Source organism: Somniosus microcephalus, chromosome 4, assembly GCF_052327205.1.
Source record: "Somniosus microcephalus isolate GS21.2 chromosome 4, FLI_Smic_1.0, whole genome shotgun sequence".
Classification (NCBI taxonomy): Eukaryota; Metazoa; Chordata; class Chondrichthyes; order Squaliformes; family Somniosidae; genus Somniosus; species Somniosus microcephalus.
In genome coordinates this window covers 283828552-283850755 of record NC_140990.1, presented here as the reverse complement: position 1 = coordinate 283850755, position 22204 = coordinate 283828552, and the positions used below count along the sequence as shown (strand labels likewise).

General features: G+C 44.4%; 1 protein-coding gene across 2 annotated transcripts in view; it reads left to right on the top strand.

Annotated features, from left to right (window-relative positions):
* The window catches only part of dpp10 (dipeptidyl-peptidase 10 (non-functional)), a 1285183-nt gene that overhangs the window by 1130386 nt on the left and 132593 nt on the right, over positions 1-22204 (top strand). For both annotated transcript variants that reach the window (XM_085986567.1, XM_085986568.1), the window contains 2 exons: positions 19286-19383; positions 21665-21788. In XM_085986567.1, the coding sequence (XP_085842693.1) occupies positions 19286-19383; positions 21665-21788 (222 nt within the window). The remainder of the gene's footprint in view (positions 1-19285; positions 19384-21664; positions 21789-22204) is intronic.

Genomic DNA, 22204 nt, shown 5'->3' with positions numbered 1-22204 from the left:
GATAGGCGCACCAATGTCAGTGTTCTTGCTCAGGCCAACATCCCCAGCATTGAAGCTCTGACCACGCTCGATCAGCTGCGATGGACGGGTCACATTGTCCGCATGCCCGATACGAGACTCCCAAACCAAGCACTCTACTCGGAGCTCCGGCACGGCAAGAGAGCCCCAGGTGGGCAGAGGAAACGCTTCAAGGACACCCTCAAAGCCTCCTTGAAAAAGTGTAACATCCCCACCGACACCTGGCAATCCCTGGCCCAAGACCGCACAAAGTGGAGGAGAAGCATCCGGGAAGGCGCCGAACACCTCGAGTCTCTTCGCCGGGAGCAAGCGGAAGCCAAGCACAGGCAGCGCAAGGAGTGCACATCAACCCAAGCACCCCACCCACCCGCCCCTTCAACCACCGTCTGCCCCACCTGTGACAGAGACTGTAGATCCCGCATTGGACTCATCAGTCACCTGCGAGCTCATTTTTAATGTGGAAGCAAGTCATCCTCGGTTCCAAGGGACTGCCTAAGAAGAAGAAGAAGTCTCCAGCAGTTACACTTTTAAAAAGCAGGCGCAAGGCCTGCTTTTAACAAGGTAAGTGGTGAATTAATTAAAATTAAAACATTTTTTCCACAGGTTTATTATTTTTAAATACTTTAAAGAAAGGAAAGTTTATTTTTAGCCCCGTTAGAAAATGTAATTAATTTTTTCAAAAATTTAAATTATTGTTTAAAATAGTTATTTCATGTAATTTATAGTTTATTTTAAAAATGTGATTTTTAAAAAAATTTATTTGAAGATTTAGTGATGTTTTGGGGCTTATAGTATTTATAGGTTTGACAGCTTTTCCTGTCAAACTTATGAATGAAGCATTCCCTGCTACCATTGGCTCTCCATGGCCCACGTGATCCCAGGGGACGCATCGAACTAACTGCGCCCCTGGGATATGCAAGCACTGCGCGCCGGCAGTTGGAGGAGGCCCAGGATCGGAATCCCACGGGGGCCCACAGCTCAACGGCCGGCGCGCTAGGTAAGTGCAGGTCGGGGGCTTGCACCCGCGGGAAGCCCCCGACCCGAATTTCTAGGCCAATGTTAAAGTGAGCAGGGAGTGCTGCTGGACGTTGGGAAGGCATTGGCTGCAACTGGAAGGCCTCTGACTCCACCACTTGCTCCCAGTCATGGGGGCTTTACTTTCAGTCTCACTCGTGCTGCAGCATGACAGAGAGATGAAATAGAGGCAGCAAAGGTAAACTGCTCACAGAGGGAGGAGGGCTCTCAGCAGGAGGCCTTACCCAGCTAGGGTCTTGAGGGAGCGCTTCTCCTACCTGCACTTAAGCCAGGAGCAGTGTATTCCGTGGCCCCGCTTCACCAAAGAGATGGTCACAGATCTCTGCCACTTCTTGGAACCAGAGCTGCGGCCTCAGAGTAGGTCCTGAGGTCCCCATTATCACAGAAGCCAGTCTTCAGCCAATTCGATTCACTCCACGTGATATCAAGAAATGGCTGAGCACACTGGATACAGCAAAGACTATGGGCCTCGACAACATCCCGGCTGTCGTGCTGAAGCCTTGTGCTCCAGAACTAGCCACGCCTCTAGCCAAGCTGTTCCAGTACAGCTACAACACTGGCATCTATCCGACAATGTGGAAAACTGTCCAGGTATGCCCTGTCCACAAAAAGCAGGTCAAATCCAATCCGGCCAATTACCGCCCCATCAGTTAACTCTCAATCATCAGCAAAGTGATGGAGGGCATCATCAACAGTGCTATTGCTGTTGCTTGACTAGTTTGTGGGACAGCTCTCCCAATTTTGCCACAAGTCCCCAGATGTTAGTGAGGGGGACTTTGCAGGGTCGACTGGGCTGGATGTACACTTGTACCAGTGCCTAGGCTGATGCCAGGTGGTCCATCCAGTTTTATTCTTCTTATTGTTTTTCGTAGCGGTTTGTTACAAGTGAGTGGTTGCTAGGCCATTTCAGAGAGCATTTAAGAGTCAACCATGTTGCTGTGGGTCTCGAGTCACATATAGGCCAGACCAGGTAAAGATGTCAGATTTAGTTCCATGAAGGACATTACTGAACCAGATGGGTTTTTACGACAGTCCAATAGTTTCATGGTTACCATTACTGATACTAGCATTTTATTCCAGATTTATTTAATTAACTGAATAAAATTCCCCAGCTGCCGGGGTGGGATTTGAACTCACATCCCTGGATCATTAGTCCAGGCCTCTGAATTACTAGTCCAGTAACATAACCATTTCTGTGTGCATACCCATCACCCTTCTTCTGAAGGCTGCCCCATCAAAGTCCTCACCCTGAGTGCGCTGCAGCAGAACTCATGTGCGACCTCGCCCTCCGGGGAGCTGGCACCTGTGCTACCCTTTCCCCCTGGCCTGGCTGCAGCCCACTCATGCCCAATGACTCACCACGTGCAGGTCCCACCTCTATACTACCCTCTAAAATTTGCACCGTGCCATTTTCTGAGCTGGTGCCTGGGAGTGTCAGATGGAGTGACGGTGGCTCTTCTTCTCCATCACTCTCCTCCTCTACTTCTTCCTGCACAGGCTGGGCTGGTGGCAGTTCTTGGGTATCGGAAGGGAGAAAGGCACAAGGGGAGGGGTGGGAAGCAAGATGTGCACGCTTACACCATCAGCAGCTTGTAAGTGAGAAGCGATTGTGGGATGAGGGGGAAGTGGGATGTGAGAAGAAAGATTAGATATGAGCATCAACAATGCTTTCAGCCTCGCCGATCGCCACGTCCTCAGTGACGGCCCTTCCAATTATCTCCAGAACTGTCTCCTCCAGCTGGATCAGGTTCCGCAGACATGCTTGCCCCCTGCCTGTTTGCTCTTGCTCATGCTGGTTGTGAGCCACCTTGGCCTGCAAGAGAAAGGAAAGTGTGTCAGTGAGTGAGGTGCATTGTATTTGGGTGATGTGCCTGTCATGGTTGAAGGTGGAAGGTGTGAGATGTGGGTGTGAGGTTTGCAACAGTGGTAAGGGTGTGAGGGTGAAGTGAATCTATGATTGTGAGGTATGAGTCCATGATTGCTAAATATTGTTGGTAAGTGAGTGATGGGTGTGTGGTGCATTGAGCAGTGTGTGAGTTGGTGGGATATGGCATTTGAAGAAGCATTCACTGACCTTGACCACTCATGTGAGTTATTAAACTTCTTCTGACACTGGATCCAGGTCCTGAGGGAAAGACTGCTGGCACTGACCGCTTTAGCTATCTGCTCCCATTACCTTCGAACAGTGTGGCTGGAAAGCCACCTGGCCCCCTGCAGGTAGAGGGCCTGTCTCCTCCTATAGACCCCCTGCACCCCAAGGCCTCCAGTGCTGCCTCCAAGAACCGAGGTGCTCTTTCTCTGTTGTCACATTGCTAACTTCCAGCTCCAGTCAGAATGAGGTACTTCTTTCACAAAGCACCTCCCCTTTAAGAAGTGCAGACAGCCTTTCACTCTGCAAGCAACCTTTAAATACAGAGTAGTTTTCCCATGATATTGGGCCCCCTGTTAAGTGCTGAGTCAACCAGCAACGCATTGCGATCCCCGCGCCCGTTTTCAGGCCTTATCTAATTAAGCCCCCTAGAGGTTTGATGTCAAAATGTGCAGATGATAACTAATTGGAGGGGCGGGGGCAGGGGGAAAGCTAATAATGTGGAGGACTGCACCAAAATATGGGAAGACATTAACAAGCTTGCAGAGTGAGTGAATAAATAGCAAATTAAATGCAATACACCTCATATAGCGTGAGGTGGTTCATTTTGGTAGGAGGAATAAGGAGGTCACTTATTCCTTGGATGGTAAGAAACTAAATGGAATAGAGGAGCAAAAAGATCTGGGAATACAGATACATAAATCACTAAAAGTAACAATATAAGTTGATAAGGCCAAAAATAATGCAGACAAAGTACTGATGTTCATTTCTAGAGGAATAGAACACAAAAGCAGGGACATAATATTAAATTCGTATAGAACTTTGGTTACACCACACTTGGAGTACTGTGTGCAGTTCTGGTCTCCATGCTACAAAAACAATATTAAAACAGTAGAGAAAGTACAGAAAAGATTTACAAGGATGTTACCAGAATTGCGAGCATGCAACTATCAGGAAAGATTGAGAACGATGGGGTTCTTTTCTCTTGAAAAAAGAATACAAGAGGAGACCTGTTTGAGGTCTTTAAAATTTTGATGGGAGTTCAATAGGGTGGATGTGGATAAACTGTTTCCACTTGTGGGTGAGTTCAAAACAAGAGGGCACAAATATAAGATAGCCACTAACAAATCAAATAAAGAATTTAGGAGGAATTTCTTTTCACTGAGAGTGATGAGAATGCAGAACTTGCTGTCTCATGGAGTGTTGAAGCAGAAAGAATTGATGCATTTAAGGGGAGGCTTGATGGATTCATGAGGATGAAGGGAATAGAGGGATATGAGGACAGGGTGGGAAGAGGTAGTTAGAAAGGGGAGAGACTCATAGAATCATAGAACGGTTATGGCACAGAAGGAGGCCTTTCGGCCCGTCGAGCTTGTGCCAGCTCTCTGTTAGAGCACTTCAGCTAGTCCTACTCCCCTGCCCTTTCCCTGTAGCCCTGCAAATTTTTTTCCTTCAGGTACTTACCCAATTCCCATTTGAAAGACTCGTGTGGAGTATAAACCTCAGCATATGCCAGTTGGGCCGAATAACCTGTTTCTGTGCTGTAGGTTCTATGTAATTCTATGTAATGTTCTAGAATGGGTACAGGATTGAAGGATTTTACAGTTAGTTGAAGGTAGAATCATGGCAGTGGTGACAAAGATAGACTGTATTAAACAGATGAGAACACTTAATTGATGAGTTGAGTTCTGATGCCCTTGCAGCTGGCACTGAGTGATTGTCCTCCTGTTGCTTTACTGCATGCTCTTCTGCCTCCAAAGCAGCTTGGGTCACTATCTCAGCAATCTCCATATCCAGGTCTTTTTGTATGGCAACGTTATGCACTCCTCCTTTTCTATTATGCCACAAAAGCACCCCTTTACGGCCCTAGTGGTTCTCTCAATGGCATGCTTCTCAGTGTAATGTGCCTCAGCTACTAATCTTGCAACTCCTAGGGTATCATTATCCATGGCAGGAGGGGTGCACCTTGTCACCCACAAGCTGCCCCTTCACTTGACTATCTTCCTTGAAGTGCTCAGGGTGTGCAGAATTCCTGAGGATGAAGGGATCATGGCAACTAACAGCAAATCTGACGTCATATGAAGGATTATTTGCATCTGATCACACACAACCTATTAAGAAAGTTGAGGGCATTAACAGTCAAAGCTTGCAAAGGTACATGGGTGACATCTAGTACCCCAGCACTTTGGGGATGCCAGAAACACAAAAAGACTGTATGATCCTATCATGACGCTGCTTTGCTGTCATGTTGAACTGAATAAATTCCCCAGCTCTTCTGAAAAATGTGTCAGTTTCTTGATAAATACATGTCCAGATGGTTCCCTGGTTGATGGTGCACAGATTTCCCATGGCTGCTTAAAATGAGCCTGTGGCATAAAAAGGCATAGGCAGAGCTTTTCAGGCTGATGATCGCGGCCGCAGCACCTCTGTGCAGTAGCTGGCAGAGCTGACTTATTCCTTCTTTGGTGAAGTGCACCACTCTTCTAACACAGAGCTGCTCATCCAGGTTTTCATAGGGTCTGCATGCTCTGTAAATTCTGGGGTGGGGGGAGAATATTTTGTAGGGCACGGTCTCCTCAAATGCTGCTTCATTCTTCCTTTCTCCACCCTGCACAGCTCCTCTCCTCCATTATAATTGCATCCAAGGGAATGCTTATTAGGAATCCTATATCTAGTACTCAGCCTCTTTCTGTGGGCCAGGGTAAAACATTCCCAGTGGTCTCAGATTCTCAGAGGCACATGCAGCTCAAACCAGGTGCAAGGCAGAAAAAAAACTTTACAAACTCTACTATAACTCCAGCAATTTCCTTTGAAAGTTTCCTCGGGTTGCACTTTGCCAGTATCAGCTCTTTTATTTTGTTCCAAGTTACCCTTGGTGCAATGGGAGTGCAGGCCACGGGATTTGGGGACTCTAATCCTGTTGTTGTTCATTTTATTATATGGTCTGCCCTCCCAGGTGAACATAAAGGATCACATGGCACTATTTCAAAGAAGAGCAGGGATGTTCTTCTCGGTGTTCGGGCCAATAGTTATCCCTCACCAACATCATTAAAACAGATTATCTGATTATTACCTCATTGCTGTTTGTGAGTCTTTGCTGTACGCAAACTGGCTGCCGCATTTTCCTATATTACAAGTGACTAGACATCAAAAATAATCCTGAGGTTGTGAAAGGTCCTGTATAAATGCAAGTTCTTTCATGATAATGAGGTCCCAGCAGCATTGCAAGCACACATATGGAAGGCCTCAAATCGGGTTGGGAACTATAGCACCGCCGTTACAGGGCAGAAAGCTGGTGGAAACAGATCCTGCCCACAAAATTGCCAGTGCGCTGATTCTAATCCAAAAACACACCAAAAACGGTGTGCAAATTTGGGGCCTGTATTTTTAAATTAACCTGAAATGGCCTGAAAGTAGACAAAGTTTGAGGAAAGAATGATTTGCATTTCTATAGCACCGAATCACATTGCACAGGAACATATCAAAACACTTCCCTGCGTACAATAAGAAACACTTTTTTGAAGAGTAGTGATGGTTGTTGTAGAGGACAATTCAGCAACCATCTTAGTTGCAGTAAGATCCCACAAATAACAGTGACATTATAACAAAATCAATCTGTTTTTGGAGGAGGGATGAATATTGGTTAGGTCATTGGTGAAACTCATTACTCTTCTTTAAATACTGCCATGGGATTTTCCATGAACCATAAACAGATAGAGCTTCATCATATTTTATATACTGCAAGCTATCAATTACACATTATTGTAATTTTCTGTTTCCTTTCCCTACAAATGGTTAACTTGGTAAATTAAGGTTAAGAACAAAAATTTTGGAATTAGCTCAGCTCAGTATATAAGTGGTAATTTAGTGAGTCCATACTGCTGGCCATGAGGCTACCTAGGAGGCATGAACTCATAAAATCAACCATAATACAGGAATGTCCAACCTTTTGGAACTGGAAGTTGGATAAATTTGTCAAAATCAATGAGTTGTAATTGCGCAATAGTATAAGCCCTCACATTCAAAAATGCACACCCAAACATGAGAAAGTGAAATCATGGGAGGCCTCCATTTTCCTTTTTGCCAGTCATCTTCCTCCTTTCTTCCACTCATCCTTCTCCTTTAACCCCATCCCACCCTCAACTGAAGCCAGGTTCTTTCACTCTCCTCCTCTTGTTGTTTATTTATCTTCTTAATCCTTTTCTGGTCCTCCCTCTCCTCTTCTGGTCTTCCATATATAGCTGTCGCTCTCTCTTTCTTTCTCTCTCTTTATTGTATTGATGGCCATGTTGTCTAGATGCACCATGGCTGAATGGGACATTCCCGATGAACCAGTTAGTCTTTTTCTGTCCATCTTTTTCATTTGTTCAAAATTATGGGTATATTATCTCCTCAGTAAGTCTTAAAAAATCCTAGATGGAAAGCAGTTATTAAAAAAAACTGTGTAACATAACATCCAGTGATGTCACAAATAGAAATGGTTGCCTAATGGTGATGTGTCTTGAGTATTGGGTGCTTTTGTATCATTTTTTGCTGCTTAGAAGGGAATTGCACAATGACTAGTGAAAAACACAAGAGAAAATGAAAACTGAAATTCTTGGTTGCTTCCAGTTCAGTTCGTGCCACAAGGTCTTAATTGTTGCCATGAACAGATTCCCTCCTCCCGCATTGCAGAGCTTCGACTTGTGATGCTGTCACTGACCTTGGTTGAAATCAAATCTTTTCAAGCAGATTTTGCTATTATCAAAAGTACTTTTGCTGCAGAGAGTACCTTCAAGAATAATGCAGAAATGATTGATGATCAATTTGACACCCATCAAATCTTGGACCTAGATGATTATCACCTAGATAAATACCAAAATAAGTACCGGGAGTGGGACAAAATGCTTCCACTCTTTAAAAATGCCAGGCCTAAGGGATTGATAAAGGTTGCTCTCTGGTCAAAATCCAACAGTCAGACAGCAGCCTTTCCCAGTCCACTGAGCCCAGGAACTTTAAGTGCTGATGTTGGCTTTGCACCCAAGCTAAAAGAAGAATAGAACTAGCAGGAGCTTTGTGGATCAAATCAAAGAAGCTCATCGGCTACATTTGGCCTGTGGGCCATATCTTGGACATCACTGCCATAATGTGTTTGAGCCATTTTTACAAACCTCCCAGTGACTGATTTATTAAGTCACAAAACTAAAACTGCACTTCAGTTCTGTGGCTCACTGCTACAACGCATTCTATTTTAACTGGAGATGGTCTTGGAAATTGAATTCCTTGTGTACCTGAAGTAGATTTAAATAATTTTATACTTGTACTTATAAATATTGATATTTGGAAATTATCAGGGCTTCCTTCTCTAGACTAAGTTCTATAATCCACTGATTTGCACAGATTATTTTCTATTTAAATAAAATAATGAGGGGGTGCTGCACTGTCTGAAGTGTCGACTTTTGGACGAGACGTTAAACCGAGGCCCTGTCTGTGTTCTCATATGGACGTAAAAGATCCCAAGGCACTATTTCGAAGAAGAGCACAGGAGTTATCCCCGGCGTCCTGACCAATATTTATCCTTCAATCCACATAACAAAAACAGATTATCTGGTCATTATCACATTGCTGTTTGTGGGAGCTTGTTGTGCGCAAATTGGCTGCCACGTTTCCCACATTACAACAGTGACTACACTCCAAAAGTACTTCATTGGCTGTAAAGTGCTTTGAGACGTCCGATGGTCGTGAAAGGCGCTATATAAATGTAAGTCTTTCTTTCACACATCTGAATGTTAGTAAATGTATGATCTGTGCAGAAAGGTTTAAGCTGGCAATAACAATGTTTACTGCTGCTAGATATAAATGGGTAAACATGAAGAAAATGGTATAAATGATTTGTAAAGGGATGTAAATAAATAGAATAATCACATCAACAATACTTCTTTTCCAATTCAATTCCGTCTTGATGGAGTATTTATGACACATATTTGCTCTGCACCTTTGACTGCTGCTGATAGAATAAGTCCAAGTGATGAGCTACATCGTAAAATAAGCTATAATTATGACAGTCACACAGCGATAAAGATTTCCTGAAGTCACTGGTGTTTGTAGAGAGTTGGATCAATAATTTTAGCACATTATTACTGGCTTTATTTTGAGGAGGGATATAATGTAATTAGGAAGTGTTGGACTAAATTCAATCTTATTATTGGTTGCTAACAAGATTCAATTTGAAGAGTTATTTTCTTTTTTGACTTGAAAATGAATATATGCCACTTTTAAGGTGGCAGTATAAATAAACAATGTATGCATTTTTGGATTTTGGGGAATTATATGCAGCCATTCTTTGTTTTTATCCATGGGGTATTCTATTTATTGATGTAGTAATGCATGACTAATCCTTCTCATCCATTTTTTGGGCATGGTGTTAAACCACGGCCCCATCGGACTGTTCAGATGAATGTAAAAGATCCCTAGGCACTGTTTGAGGAATAGCACAGAGTTCTCCAGGTGTCCTGACCAACATTCCTCCCGCAGCTAATACCACCAAAACCAGATTAACTGGTCGTTCATCTTATTTGCTGTTTGTGCAACATGCTGGGCTGGATTTTGTGAATGGAGGTGGGACTGCTGCTTGTCGTGTCAATGTCCCGCCTCCATCCTCGCCTGACCATTCAGAGGGATTTTCCCCTGATTGAGCTTGTTAAGCCCGCCCTGCGGGCTCAGCAGGCCAATTAGGGAAGAAGTTAATGACAGAGCACGTCAACGTCAGACGTGCTATCTGTCAAGACTTCTTGAAAGAAGAAATGACAGCGTTTGACAGCTCTGTGAAGCTGTCAAACACTGACATTCTCTTTAGTTTGATGAGTCTTTGAGGTGAGGACTCATCAAACATTGCAAATTTGTAAATTTGAGCTGTCTGATGGATCTGGGTGAGGATTGCAGCGCGAGGCGGAGCTTATAACCAGCAGCGAACGAGGCCCGACCAGAGCATCGGACCTGGGTGAGGATTGCAGCGCGAGGCAGAGCTTATAACCGGCAGCGAACGAGGCCCGACCAGAGCATCGGATCTGGGTGAGGATTGCAGCGCGAGGCGGAGCTTATAACCAGCAGTGAACGAGGCCCGGCCAGAGCATCGGACCTGGGTGAGGATTGCAGCGCGAGGCGGAGCTTATAACCGGCAGCGAGCGAGGCCCGACCAGAGCATCGGACCTGGGTGAGGATTGCAGCACGAGGCGGAGCTTATAACTGGCAGCGAGCGAGGCCCGACCAGAGCATCGGCCTGGGTGAGGATTGCAGTGTGAGGCGGAGCTTATAACCGGCAGCGAGGCCCGACCAACTCAGCAGCAGGGGAGAGAGGTAAAAAGTAATCAGAGTGTGACGTCAGCAGGAAGCAGGTAAGTGATTGGTTGGTGAGTATTTCTCTCTTTTTTAAACTTTAACTCTGGTTTATACTTTCTAAGGTCTCTCTGGTGTAGCGGGGACTGTTGGTAAACTATTTAACTGTAGTGTAATTAGTGGGAATGATTGATTTAATTTAAATTCAATTAATTAAAGGGTAAATCATGGCAGGACAGCCTGGGCACGTGATATGCTCCTCCTGCGATATGTGGGAACACAGGGACACTTCCTGTGTCCCTGACAACTACGTGTGCAGGAAGTGCACCCAGCTGCAGCTACTGACAGACTGCATTGCGGCGCTGGAGCTGCGATTGGATGCATACTGGAGCGTTCACGATGCTCAGGACATCGTGAATAGCACGTTTAGGGAGTTGGACACACCACAGGTAGAGGTTGGACAGGAAGAAAGGGAACGGGTGACCAACAGGCAGAGTACTAGGCGCAGGCAGGTGGTGCAGGGGTCCCCTGTGGCCATCCCCCTCTCCAACAGATACACCACTTTGAGTACTGTTGGGGGGGATGGCTTATCAGAGGAAGGCAGCAGCAGCCAACTTCCTGGCACCAGGGGTGGCTCTGCTGCACAGAATGGGAGGAAAAAGAGTGGTAGAGCTATAGTAATAGGGGATTCAATTGTAAGGGGAATAGATAGGCATTTCTGCGGCCGCAAACGAGACTCCAGGATGGTGTGTTGCCTCCATGGTGCAGGGGTTAAGGATGTCTCCGAGCGGCTGCAGAACATCTTGGAAGGGGAGGGTGAACAGCCAGTTGTCATGGTGCATATAGGCACCAACGATGTAGGTAAAAAGTGGGATGAGGTCCTAAAAGCGGAATATAGGGAGTTAGGAGGTAAATTAAAAATCAGGACCTCAAAGGTAGTAATCTCAGGATTGCTACCAGTGCCACGTGCTAGTCAGAGTAGAAATAGAAGGATACTTTAGATGAATACGTGGCTAGAGGAATGGTGCCAGGGGGAGGGATTCAAGTTCCTGGGACATTGGAACCGGTTCTGGGGGAGGTGGGACCAGTTCAAACCGGACAGTCTGCACCTGGGCAGGGCTGGAACCGATGTCCTAGGGGGTTTGTTTGCTAGTGCTGTGGGGGAGGGTTTAAACTAAAATGGAAGGGGGTTGGGAACCTGAGCAGGGAGACAGAGGAAAGGGAAACAAGGATAAAAGCAAAAGATAGGAAGGAGAAAAACAAAAGTGGCAGTCAGAGAAATCAACGGTTTAAATCAAACGTGGCCACAGTAAATAATAATTCTAATAGGTCTAAGAGCGTTAAAAAATCAAGCCTGAAGGCTTTGTGTCTTAATGCGAGGAGCATTTGTAATAAGGTGGATGAATTGGCTGCGCAAATAGAGGTAAACGAATATGATTTGGTTGGGATTACGGAAACGTGGCTCAAGGATGGCCAAGACTGGGAACTCAACATCCAGGGGTATTCGATATTCAGGAAAGATAGGCAAAAAGGAAAGGGAGGTGGGGTAGCATTACTGGTTAAAGAAGGGATTAATACAATTGTAATGAAGGATGTTAGCTCTGATGATGTGGAATCTGTATGGGTAGAATTGAGAAATACTAAGGGGAAAAAAAATTAGTGGGAGTGGTATATAGACCTCCAAACAGTAAGGCGGAGGTTGGGGATGGCATTAAAAGGGAAATTAAAGAAGCGTGCAATAAGGGCACAGCAGTCATCATGGGTGACTTTAATCTACATATAGATTGGGCTAACCAAATTAGTAACAATACTGTGGAGGAGGAATTCCTGGGGTGTTTACGGGATGGTTTCCTGGACCAATATGTTGAGGAACCAACCAGAGATCAGGCCATCTTAGACTGGGTATTATGTAACGAGAAAGGATTAATTAGCAATCTTGTTGTACGAGGCCCCTTGGGTCAGAGCGATCATAATATGATCGAATTCTTCATTAAGATGGAGAATGAAGTAGTTGACTCAGAAACTAGGGTCCTCAATTTAAATAAAGGAAACTACGATGGTCTGAGGAGCGAGTTGGGTAGGATTGATTGGGGAATGGCACTCAAAGGGTTGACGGTGGATAGGCAATGGCAAACATTCAAAGACCGAATGGAGTTGTTCATCCCAGTTTGGCATAAAAATAAAACAAAAAAGGTGACTCAACCGTGGCTAACAAGGGAAATTAGGGATAGCATAACATCCAAGGAGAGGACATACAAATTGGCCAGAAAAAGCAATAATCCTGAGGATTGGGAGCAGTTCAGCATTCAACAAAGGAGGACAAAGGGATTAATTAAGAAAGGGAAAATAGAATATGAGAGTAAGCTTGCAAGGAACATAAAAACTGACTGTAAAAGCTTTTATAAATATGTGAAGAGAAAAAGATTGGTGAAGTCAAGCATAGGTCCCTTGCAGTCAGAATCGGGGGAATTTATAATGAGGAACAAAGAAATGGCCGACCAACTAAATACATATTTTGGTTCTGTCTTCACAAAGGAGGGCACAAATAACCTTTCAGAGATTTCGGGGAACATAGGGTCTAATGAAAGGGAGGAATTGAATGAAATCAGTATTTGTAGAGAAATGATGTTAGGGAAATTGACGGGATTGAAGGCCGATAAATCCCCAGGGCCTGATAATCTACATCCTAGGGTACTTAAGGAAGTGGCCCTAGAAATAGTAGATGCATTGCTGGTCATCTTCCAGAACTCAATAGACTCTGGAACAGTACCCATGGATTGGAGGGTAGCTAATGTTACCCCACTATTCAAAAAAGGTGGCAGAGAAAAAGCGGGGAATTATAGACCGGTAAGCCTAACATCGGTAGTGGGGAAAATGCTCGAGTCCATTATAAAAGATGTAATAGCAGAGCACTTGGAAAGCAGTGACAGGATCGGACAAAGTCAACATGGATTTACAAAAGGTAAATCATGCTTGACTAATCTACTGGAAATTTTTGAGGATATAACTGGTAAAATAGATAAGGGAGAACCAGTGGATGTGGTGTATTTGGACTTTCAGAAGGCTTTCGATAAGGTCCCGCATAAGAGATTAGCGTGCAAAATTAAGGCACATGGGATTGGGGGCAAGGTATTGACTTGGATAGAGAACTGGTTGGCGGACAGAAAGCAAAGAGTTGGAATAAACGGGTCGTTTTCCGAGTGGCAGGCAGTGACTAGTGGGATACCGCAAGGATCGGTCCTAGGACCCCAGCTGTTCACAATATATATTAATGATCTGGACGAGGGAATTGGATGTAATATCTCCAAATTTGCAGACGACACAAAGCTGGGTGGGAGGGTATGCTGTGAGGAGGATGTCATGAAACTCCAGTACGATTTGGACAGGTTGGGTGATTGGGCAGAAACATGGCAAATGCACTATAATGTGGATAAATGTGAGGTTATCCACTTTGGTGGCAAAAACAGGAAGGCAGATTATTATTTGAATGGCAATAGATTGGGAGAAGGGGAAGTGCAAAGAGACCTGGGTGTTCTTGTGCACCAGTCGCTGAAGGTAAGCATGCAGGTGCAGCAGGCAGTTAAGAAAGCAAATAGTATGTTGGCCTTCGTAGCAAGAGGGTTCGAGTACAGGAACAAGGATGTCTTGCTACAGTTGTACAGGGCCTTGGTGAGACCGCACCTTGAGTATTGTGTGTAGTTTTGGTCGCCTTATCTGAGGAAGGACGTTCTTGCCATGGAAGGAGTGCAGCGAAGATTCACCAGGCTGATACCTGGGATGGCAGGAATGACATATGAGGAGAGATTGTGTCGATTGGGCTTATACTCACTGGAGTTTAGAAGATTGAGAGGGGATCTCATCGAAACCTATAAAATTCTGTCAGGCCTGGACAGACTAGATGCTGGAAGGATGTTCCCGATGGTCGGGGAGTCCAGAACCAGGGGTCATAGTCTAAGGATAAGTGGTAGGACATTTTGGACTGAAATGAGGAGGAATTTCTTCACCCAAAGAGTGGTGAACCTGTGGAATTCTCTGCCACAGAGGGCGGTGGAGGCCAGTTCATTAAATATATTCAAGAAAGAGTTGGATATATTTCTTAAGGCTAAAGGGATCAAGGGGTATGGGGAGAAGGCAGGGACAGTGTACTAATTTGAATGATCAGCCATGATCTCATTGAATGGCGGAGCAGGCTCAAAGGGCCGAATGGCCTACTCCTGCTCCTATCTTCTATGTTTCTATGTATCAGAGGGTCCATCAGCCATTACCTGAAATTGACAAGCAGGATGTCCACTCTCCTGATCCTCTGCGGCTAAAGGCTATGGAAGGAAAACAAAGTAAGTGAACACTTTTTAAACTTATCACTCACCTTGCATACTTACCACTCCACACTTGCACCCATCACTCACTTCTGCAGCTTACTTCCAGGTGCCCCTGACCACCGCAGACCTCCTCCACGTCTCCTCCAACCCGGCGGGGTTCTCCGAGGTCAGGAAGCCTTCATCTGTGGAGGTAAAATGGCACTAATTCTTTTTTCTGCCTGTTAACCACCTGTTAACAGGCAGTTAAATGGATTAAATACCTTTCCCACCTCCAGGAGACGGGACCCGAAGCTGCACATCTTCCCACCTCCTGGCAAATGGGCACGGAGGCGGGATATGGGTGGGTTTGCCATCCGCCCCCAATTTCTCCGAGTTTACCGGCTGTCCCACCTCCATGCCCGCCTCCTCGGGGCTTGGAAAATCGAGCCCGCTGTGTGCAAAATTAGCTGCCACATTTGCCTACATGATGATAGTGACTACACTTCAAAAGTAATGTATTGGCTTTGGTACAATGTGGGGGGGAATTTTCCCAGCCCTGGGGAGGTGGGTATGGAGGCAGAACTGCTGGGAAAATGGCAGAAACTGGGAGCGGGTACCGACCCCGCTCCCAACCCGCCTCTGTGCCATCTTCCCAGGGACCTGTCTCCTCGAGGCGGGAAGGGGATTAGAGCCAATTAACTGCCTGTTAACAGGTAGTTAACAGGCAATTTTGAGGCTTATCCCCATTTTACGCCTTCAATTGCAGGCTTCCCAATGGCTGCGAACCTCGCCAGGGTCAGCGAGGCGAGCAGTGGGTCTGCGGCGGGTGGGAGGGGTCGAAATGTCCGCTGTAGAGGTGAGTGATGGGTGCAAGTGTGGACAGGTAAATATGAGAGGTGAGTGTAAAGTGTTGGAAAAAGTTTCCTTACCTTTGCTTCTTCCTGCAGGCTTCAACTTTGAGGATCCGGAGGTGCCTCATCTCAATGGCAGAGATGACAGAATGGCTGCTGCATTCTCAGATGCAGCAGCCACCTGCTTTCTGCTGAGGAGAGAGGTCTTGGTGAGCCATCTGTGAAAGGGCTCACCTTAGAACAGAGATTGTCAGCGTTTGACAGCTTCTCAAAGCTGTCAAATGCTGACAATTCATTTGTCAAAATTTTTTTCGACAGATGAAGCATCATATGCTGACGTCATCTGTCACCGGCTTCCCCTTAATTGGTCGGTAAGGGTGGGCTTAACAATGTCAATCAAGGGAAAATAGCATGGGTTGGTCAGATGTTGCTGGGGGCGGGACTGAAACCTGAAAAACCGCAGTCCTGCCCCCAACACGCCCCCATTGACAAAATCCAGCCCGTGGATGTAAAGGGCACTTCATAAATGCAGATTCCCTATTTTCCTTTAATGGTTCATTATTCTTCAGTGATCAAGTTCTTCACAGATTTTTATACCACATCAATTATTTTTGTCAGCAGACATTTATATAACATTAATTAAAGGCAAAAGGGAATATGAAAAGATTGGAAAAGAAGTTCAAACTACAATTAGGAAGGCAAAGAGAACTACAAAATTAAATTATCAAGGAATATAAAAAGATACAGTAATGTATTCTACGGACAACTCAGTAATAAAAGAAAATCAGGAAAGGGATAGGGCCACTAAGATAAACTCACAGGTAATGACAGTGAAATGGCAGAAATAAATGGACAAAGGAGCTGAATTCCAGAGGTGAGGTGAGAGTGACTGCCCTTGACATCAAGACAGCATTTGACCGAGTGTGGCATCAAGGAGCCCTGGTAAAACTGAAGTCAATGGGAATCGGGGGGGGGGAAACGCTCCACTGGCTAGAGTCATACCTAGCACAAAGGAAGATGGTTGTGGTGGTTGGTGGTCAATCATCACAGCCCCAGGACATCGCTGCAGGAGTTCCTCAGGGCAGTGTCCTAGGCCCAACCATCTTCAGCTGCTTCATCAATGAACTTCCCTCCATCATAAGGTCAAAAATGGGGATGTTCACTGATGACTGCACAGTGTTCAGTGCCATTCATAACTCTGCAGATATTGAATCAGTCCATGCCTGCATGCAATAAGGCCTGGACAACATTCAGGCTTGGACTGATAAGTGGCAGGTAACATTCGTGCCACACAAGTGCCAGGCAATGACTATCTCCAACAAGCGAGAGTCTAACCTCCACCCCTTGACATTCAATGGCATTACCATCGCTGAATCCCCCACCATCAACATATCGGGGGTCACCATTGACCAGAAACTTAACTGGACCAGCCAGATAAATACTGTGGCAACAAGAGCAGGTCAGAGGCTAGGTATTCTGCAGCAAGTGTCTCACCTCCTGACTCCCCAAAGCCTTTCCACCATCTACAAGGCACAACTAAGGAGTGTGATGGAATATTCTCCACTGGCATGGATGAGTGCAGTTCCAGCAACACTGAAGAAGGTTGACACCATCCAGGTCAAAGCAGCCCACTTGATTGGCACCCCATCCACCACCGTAAACATTCACTCCCTCCACCACCAGCGTACCGTGGCTGCAGTGTGTACCATCTATAAGATGCACTGCAGCAACTCTCCAAGGCTCCTTCGGCAACACCTCCCAAACCTGCGACCTCTACCACCTAGAAGGACAAGGGCAGCAGGCGCATGGGAAGACCACCACCTCCAAGTTCCCCTCCAAGTCGCACACCATCCTGACTTGGAAATATATCGCCATTCCTTCATCGTTGCTGGGTCAAAATTCTGGAACTCCCTCCCTAACAGCACTGTGGGAGTACCTTCACTGCACGGACTGCAGCGGTTCAAGAAGGCGGCCCACCATCACCTTCTCAAGGGCAATTAAGAATGGGCAATAAATGCTGGCCTTGGCAGCGATGCCCACATCCCATGAACGAATATATTTAAAAAATTATAAAAAGGATTTAGGAACACTGGAGAAGGTACAAGAAAGATTTACTAGGATACCAGAACTGAGAGGTTATACCTATCAGGAAAGATTGAACAGGCTGGGGCTCTTTTCTCTAGAAAGGAGAAGACTGAGGGGTTTCCTGATAAAGGTCTTCAAGGTTACGAAAGAGTTTGATAAGGTAGACATAGAGAAGATGTTTCCACTTGTGAGGAAGACAAGAACTAGGGGCCATAAAGAAAAGATTGTCACTAATAAATCCAATGGGAAATTCAGGAGAAACTTCTTTACCCAAAGAGTGCTTAGCATGTGGAACTCGCTACCACAGGGAGTAGTTGTGGCGGCCAGTATAGATGCATTTAAGGGGAAGCTAGATAAACACATGAGGGAGAAAGGAATAGAAGGATGTGTTGATGGATTAGATGAAGAAAGATGGGAGGAGGCTCGTGTGGAGCATAAACACCGGCATGGCCGAATATGTAAATACTATATACTATAAACTATGTAATTATTGATATGTGCATGTAATTTTGTTTATAAAGTGAAAGAGAGAGGAGTGGCTATAAATTAAGAAATCTGTTACTGTACATGCAATAAGCTGGTATTGATAAAAAGTTACATGTAATCAAACTTGTAAATAACAATATTTCTGCAATATTTTTGTTACTACGCAAAGAAGGTAATTGGGATTTGGTGATGTGGATGCATCAGGACATTGCCATGAATTTTCTTACCAGAGCTGCATACATGTCAACTATTTTATAATATTTCTATAATATTTTGTTACTGTGGAATACCTTTGGTGGAGTCTATTTTCAACATTGTAAGTTTATTTGGAACCTATTTAAAATCTTGAGTATGTTACATATGTACATAACATATGTAGACTTAGTGCAATATGATGCTTCTCATTTAGGACTTTCCTGCTTGGTCTAGGAAAGATTTTAGTTTAATTTTTATTATGTTACTGATAAAAGTTCAGATTCAGTTTACAAAGGATTAACACCTAAGTTATTTAGAATGTTGTTAATAATGTTTAGATGGAATGCCATCAAATTGTGCACTTTTGCATAATGCATCAGCTTTGAGACAATTTTAAGTTGTTAAGCACATCCCAGAACAGTTTGCACACTGATGCTAAACCAGATTGTTTTAAGCCTGGCAGAAAGATTTAGTTAGTCAGACAATGTAAGTGCCATGAGCTCCCACACCAAGGGATTGATTCAAGATAGTGATTTTGCTTGGTAGCACAGCATATGAATCCTTGTCACAGAGAGTTCAGGGAGGGATCATCAGAGGTTAGTCTTTGTCCTCTCTTGTTTCTGAAGGTGTCAGTCCAGGGCAGTCTGAGGCAGCCAGAAGCAGAGGGACATCTCAGTTCAATCAATTCTTAATGATTTGCATTGATGACTCCATTTTCTCAAATATGATGTAATCCTTTACTTCTATCTAAAAACACTTTCCATCATGTCAGTGGCGTTCTGGTGCAAAAGGTTGATCAGTGATTTCAAAGAGCTGATGATGTTAACAGTGCATACTATATATGTGCACTTCTGAATCATTATGTTACCATTTGTTATTCAGCATATTTTATTAATTGTCTTATTTCTTACCAGGCAGGTCAGGTCAATCCAATAGTGAAGCTGTATGTGGTGAACCTTTATGGACCAACTCATACCCTTGAACTGATGCCACCAGAGAGCTTCAAATCCAAGTAAGATTCAGTTCACAGTCACCCTCATTTTATAAATTTAGAAAGATTGATTCTGGTAGTCTAGTTACAGAGGTTGTAGAGCACATACCATGTGCACATCTACATTACAACTGAATGATAGCTTTGGGATTCAGTTTCCAATCTAGAACCTACCATTTAATGAGTCAGCCTTCCATTGTTTTTCCTTACATTTCCCCTTCAGATTTTTTCCTATAGCACACACTTCAATCACTAAGATGGTGGGCTCGAATTTCCAAGCCCCGTGGAGGCGGGTTTGGAGGGAAAATTGCAGAATCGGGGGGCACGAACCCTTCCCGCCCCCAACCTGCCTCCATGCCCGTTTCCCAGGAGGCGGGTACCCGACCTGTGCTGGGAGCCGCCTCCCTGAGGCGGGAAGGGGATTAGTGCCAATTAACTACCTGTTAACAGGTAGTTAACAGGCAGTTTTTGGCCTAATCCCTATTTTTAGTCCTGAAGTGTGGGCTGCCCGATGGCTCCAAACCACGCCAAATTAGCGAGGCAGGCCATCGGGCTGAAGGGCTTGGAGGGTTTGAGATGTCTGGTGTTCAGGGTGAGTGATGGGTGCATGAATGCAGAGGTAAGTATGTTTGGTGTGTGTAAAGTGTTTAAATAAGTTTTACTTACCTTTACTTACTAATGCAGGCTTCCTTCCTTCAGGTCTCAGGAGTCCCTCATCTCACCGGCACAGAAAGCAGAATGGCCGCGGGCTGTCAAAAGTTGCAAAATTCTGCTTTCTGTTCTGGAGAGATTTCTAACTGAGTCTGTGGAGAAGGACTCAAGTTAGAAGACAGATTGTCAGAGTTTGCCAATTTCACAGAGCTGTCAAACGCTGATATTTCATCTGTCAAAAGATCTTGACAGATGAAATGTCAATCCCTGACGTCACCTGAAACCGGGTGTCCCTTAATTGGCCTGCTGAGCCCGCTGGGCGGACTCAACAAGGTCAATCAAGGGAAAATCATGTGGGTTGGCCACAGATCGATGGAGGTGGGACTACAACCCAAAAAGTGGGAGTCCCGCCTTCATCACATCCCCATTGACAAAATCCAGCCCGGTGTGTCCATCTCTGTCAATGCTGCTTGTGACTGACTGTTAGTCGGCACATAAAAATAACCTAAGTTAACCCAAGTGCACTTAACCCCTTCTCCAACTTTGCAAGGAAGTACCTCACACCAGTAAAGCTTGTACCTTCCTTGGTAGTTTAACTGGTATAAGGAAGTCAACAAATGGAGAGGAATCTCAAGCACAAACCCATTTCCTGCCATTCTGTGGTGCAGTGGATCAGTACAGCAATCTGCTGCTGCACCACTAGACTACCATGTCTGCCAACACTGAGTGTGAATATTGGGGATTCTGAGCACAATCACAATATCTATCATCATTCCAGCCAGTGGGAAAATTAACATAGTCCTCTTCTCCTGCTGCAAACACAGTAAATTCCAACCAATATATTGCAACTTAACACAAGTTGTACCTTTACAACTTGTGAACCTCAGCAAATGATAGATACACCCGATCAGGTGATGCTTTTCATCACTGCATCTAACATAGTTGATTTAATGATACTTGTCAGTCAATCATGAGCCTACACTGGAAATATTAGCTGCTGAGATTAACTTCCTTTGCAACTTCAAGAAACTAGGCTATGAGGAGATAAAAGGAAAATCACGGTGTCCTTCAATGGCTGAATTAACTCTGGTCTCACTGACTAGGCTCAGAATTACAGTGGCACAGATGTTGGGCTCCTATAATACCTTGCCCACGTGTCAGCCAAAGTTTACTGCTGTGCACTCGGCAACCTACAGTTTTCCTCATTCATTTTAATAAAATCATAGGCTAGTGAACACTAAAAAAAACTACATTAATAATACTTATTTATTTCTTGTTTCAGTAATTGAGTTATTATTGATTAGGAATGGTTTGTTGTCCATATTATATGCCCAAGCTGTAAGCAGCGCCAGTGTACCTGTGCTAAAAAGTGAATGGAATGTTTGCTTCTGATGATTAATTATATCAAATTTGAAACACACAACAGTCTGAATAAATTAATAAGTTAGCATAATGTAAACAGTAAGGAGGAAGTGTACCTAAAAATCAAACTTGATTATTTCTGATGAATGACTATGTCATATTTTTTGTTTTGTTTAGTGTCTTTGTTATTTGAAAGCCAAACTTGATAGTGTCACATTCAACAATATTAATGTGTGGTTTTAATAGAGCTATTTTTATCAATTCTGAGATTGCATTTCTTTTCAACAAGGGAATATTATATCACAATGGTAAAGTGGGTCAGCAGCACAAAGACTGTTGTAAACTGGCTGAACAGACCTCAAAATGTTTCCATTCTCACTACATGTGAAATTACAACTGGAGCTTGTTCTAAGGTAGGACATTCTGTGAAACATGTTCGTGAACTGTGATGCAATGGAATGCCACTAATTGCAGAGGTCATTTGTCAGAACACTTTGAATCAACAAACACATTTGAAAATAAATGAAGGTGATCATATCCGCCAATAAATGATTTCCCATCCTACAGCTAAATTGAGTTCAACTTTATCTTGAACGGTGTCAAGCTTTCGCTTTTTATCTGACAAAATAGTTAAGAGTTAACTGCTGCAACTTGACACTTCCAAATAAGTCAGAATTCCAAATTGAGGTGATGATTTAAACATGGAGGAATGTCCCTTTCCTTCTCTAGTCTGGTGTTGAAATTAGCTGTGTATGCTGACTGGAAGGGTGAATGTTCTTCATTCTACTCTAACTTAACAGGGTTTCTTTTGCTGACCCTTGCTCCCAGG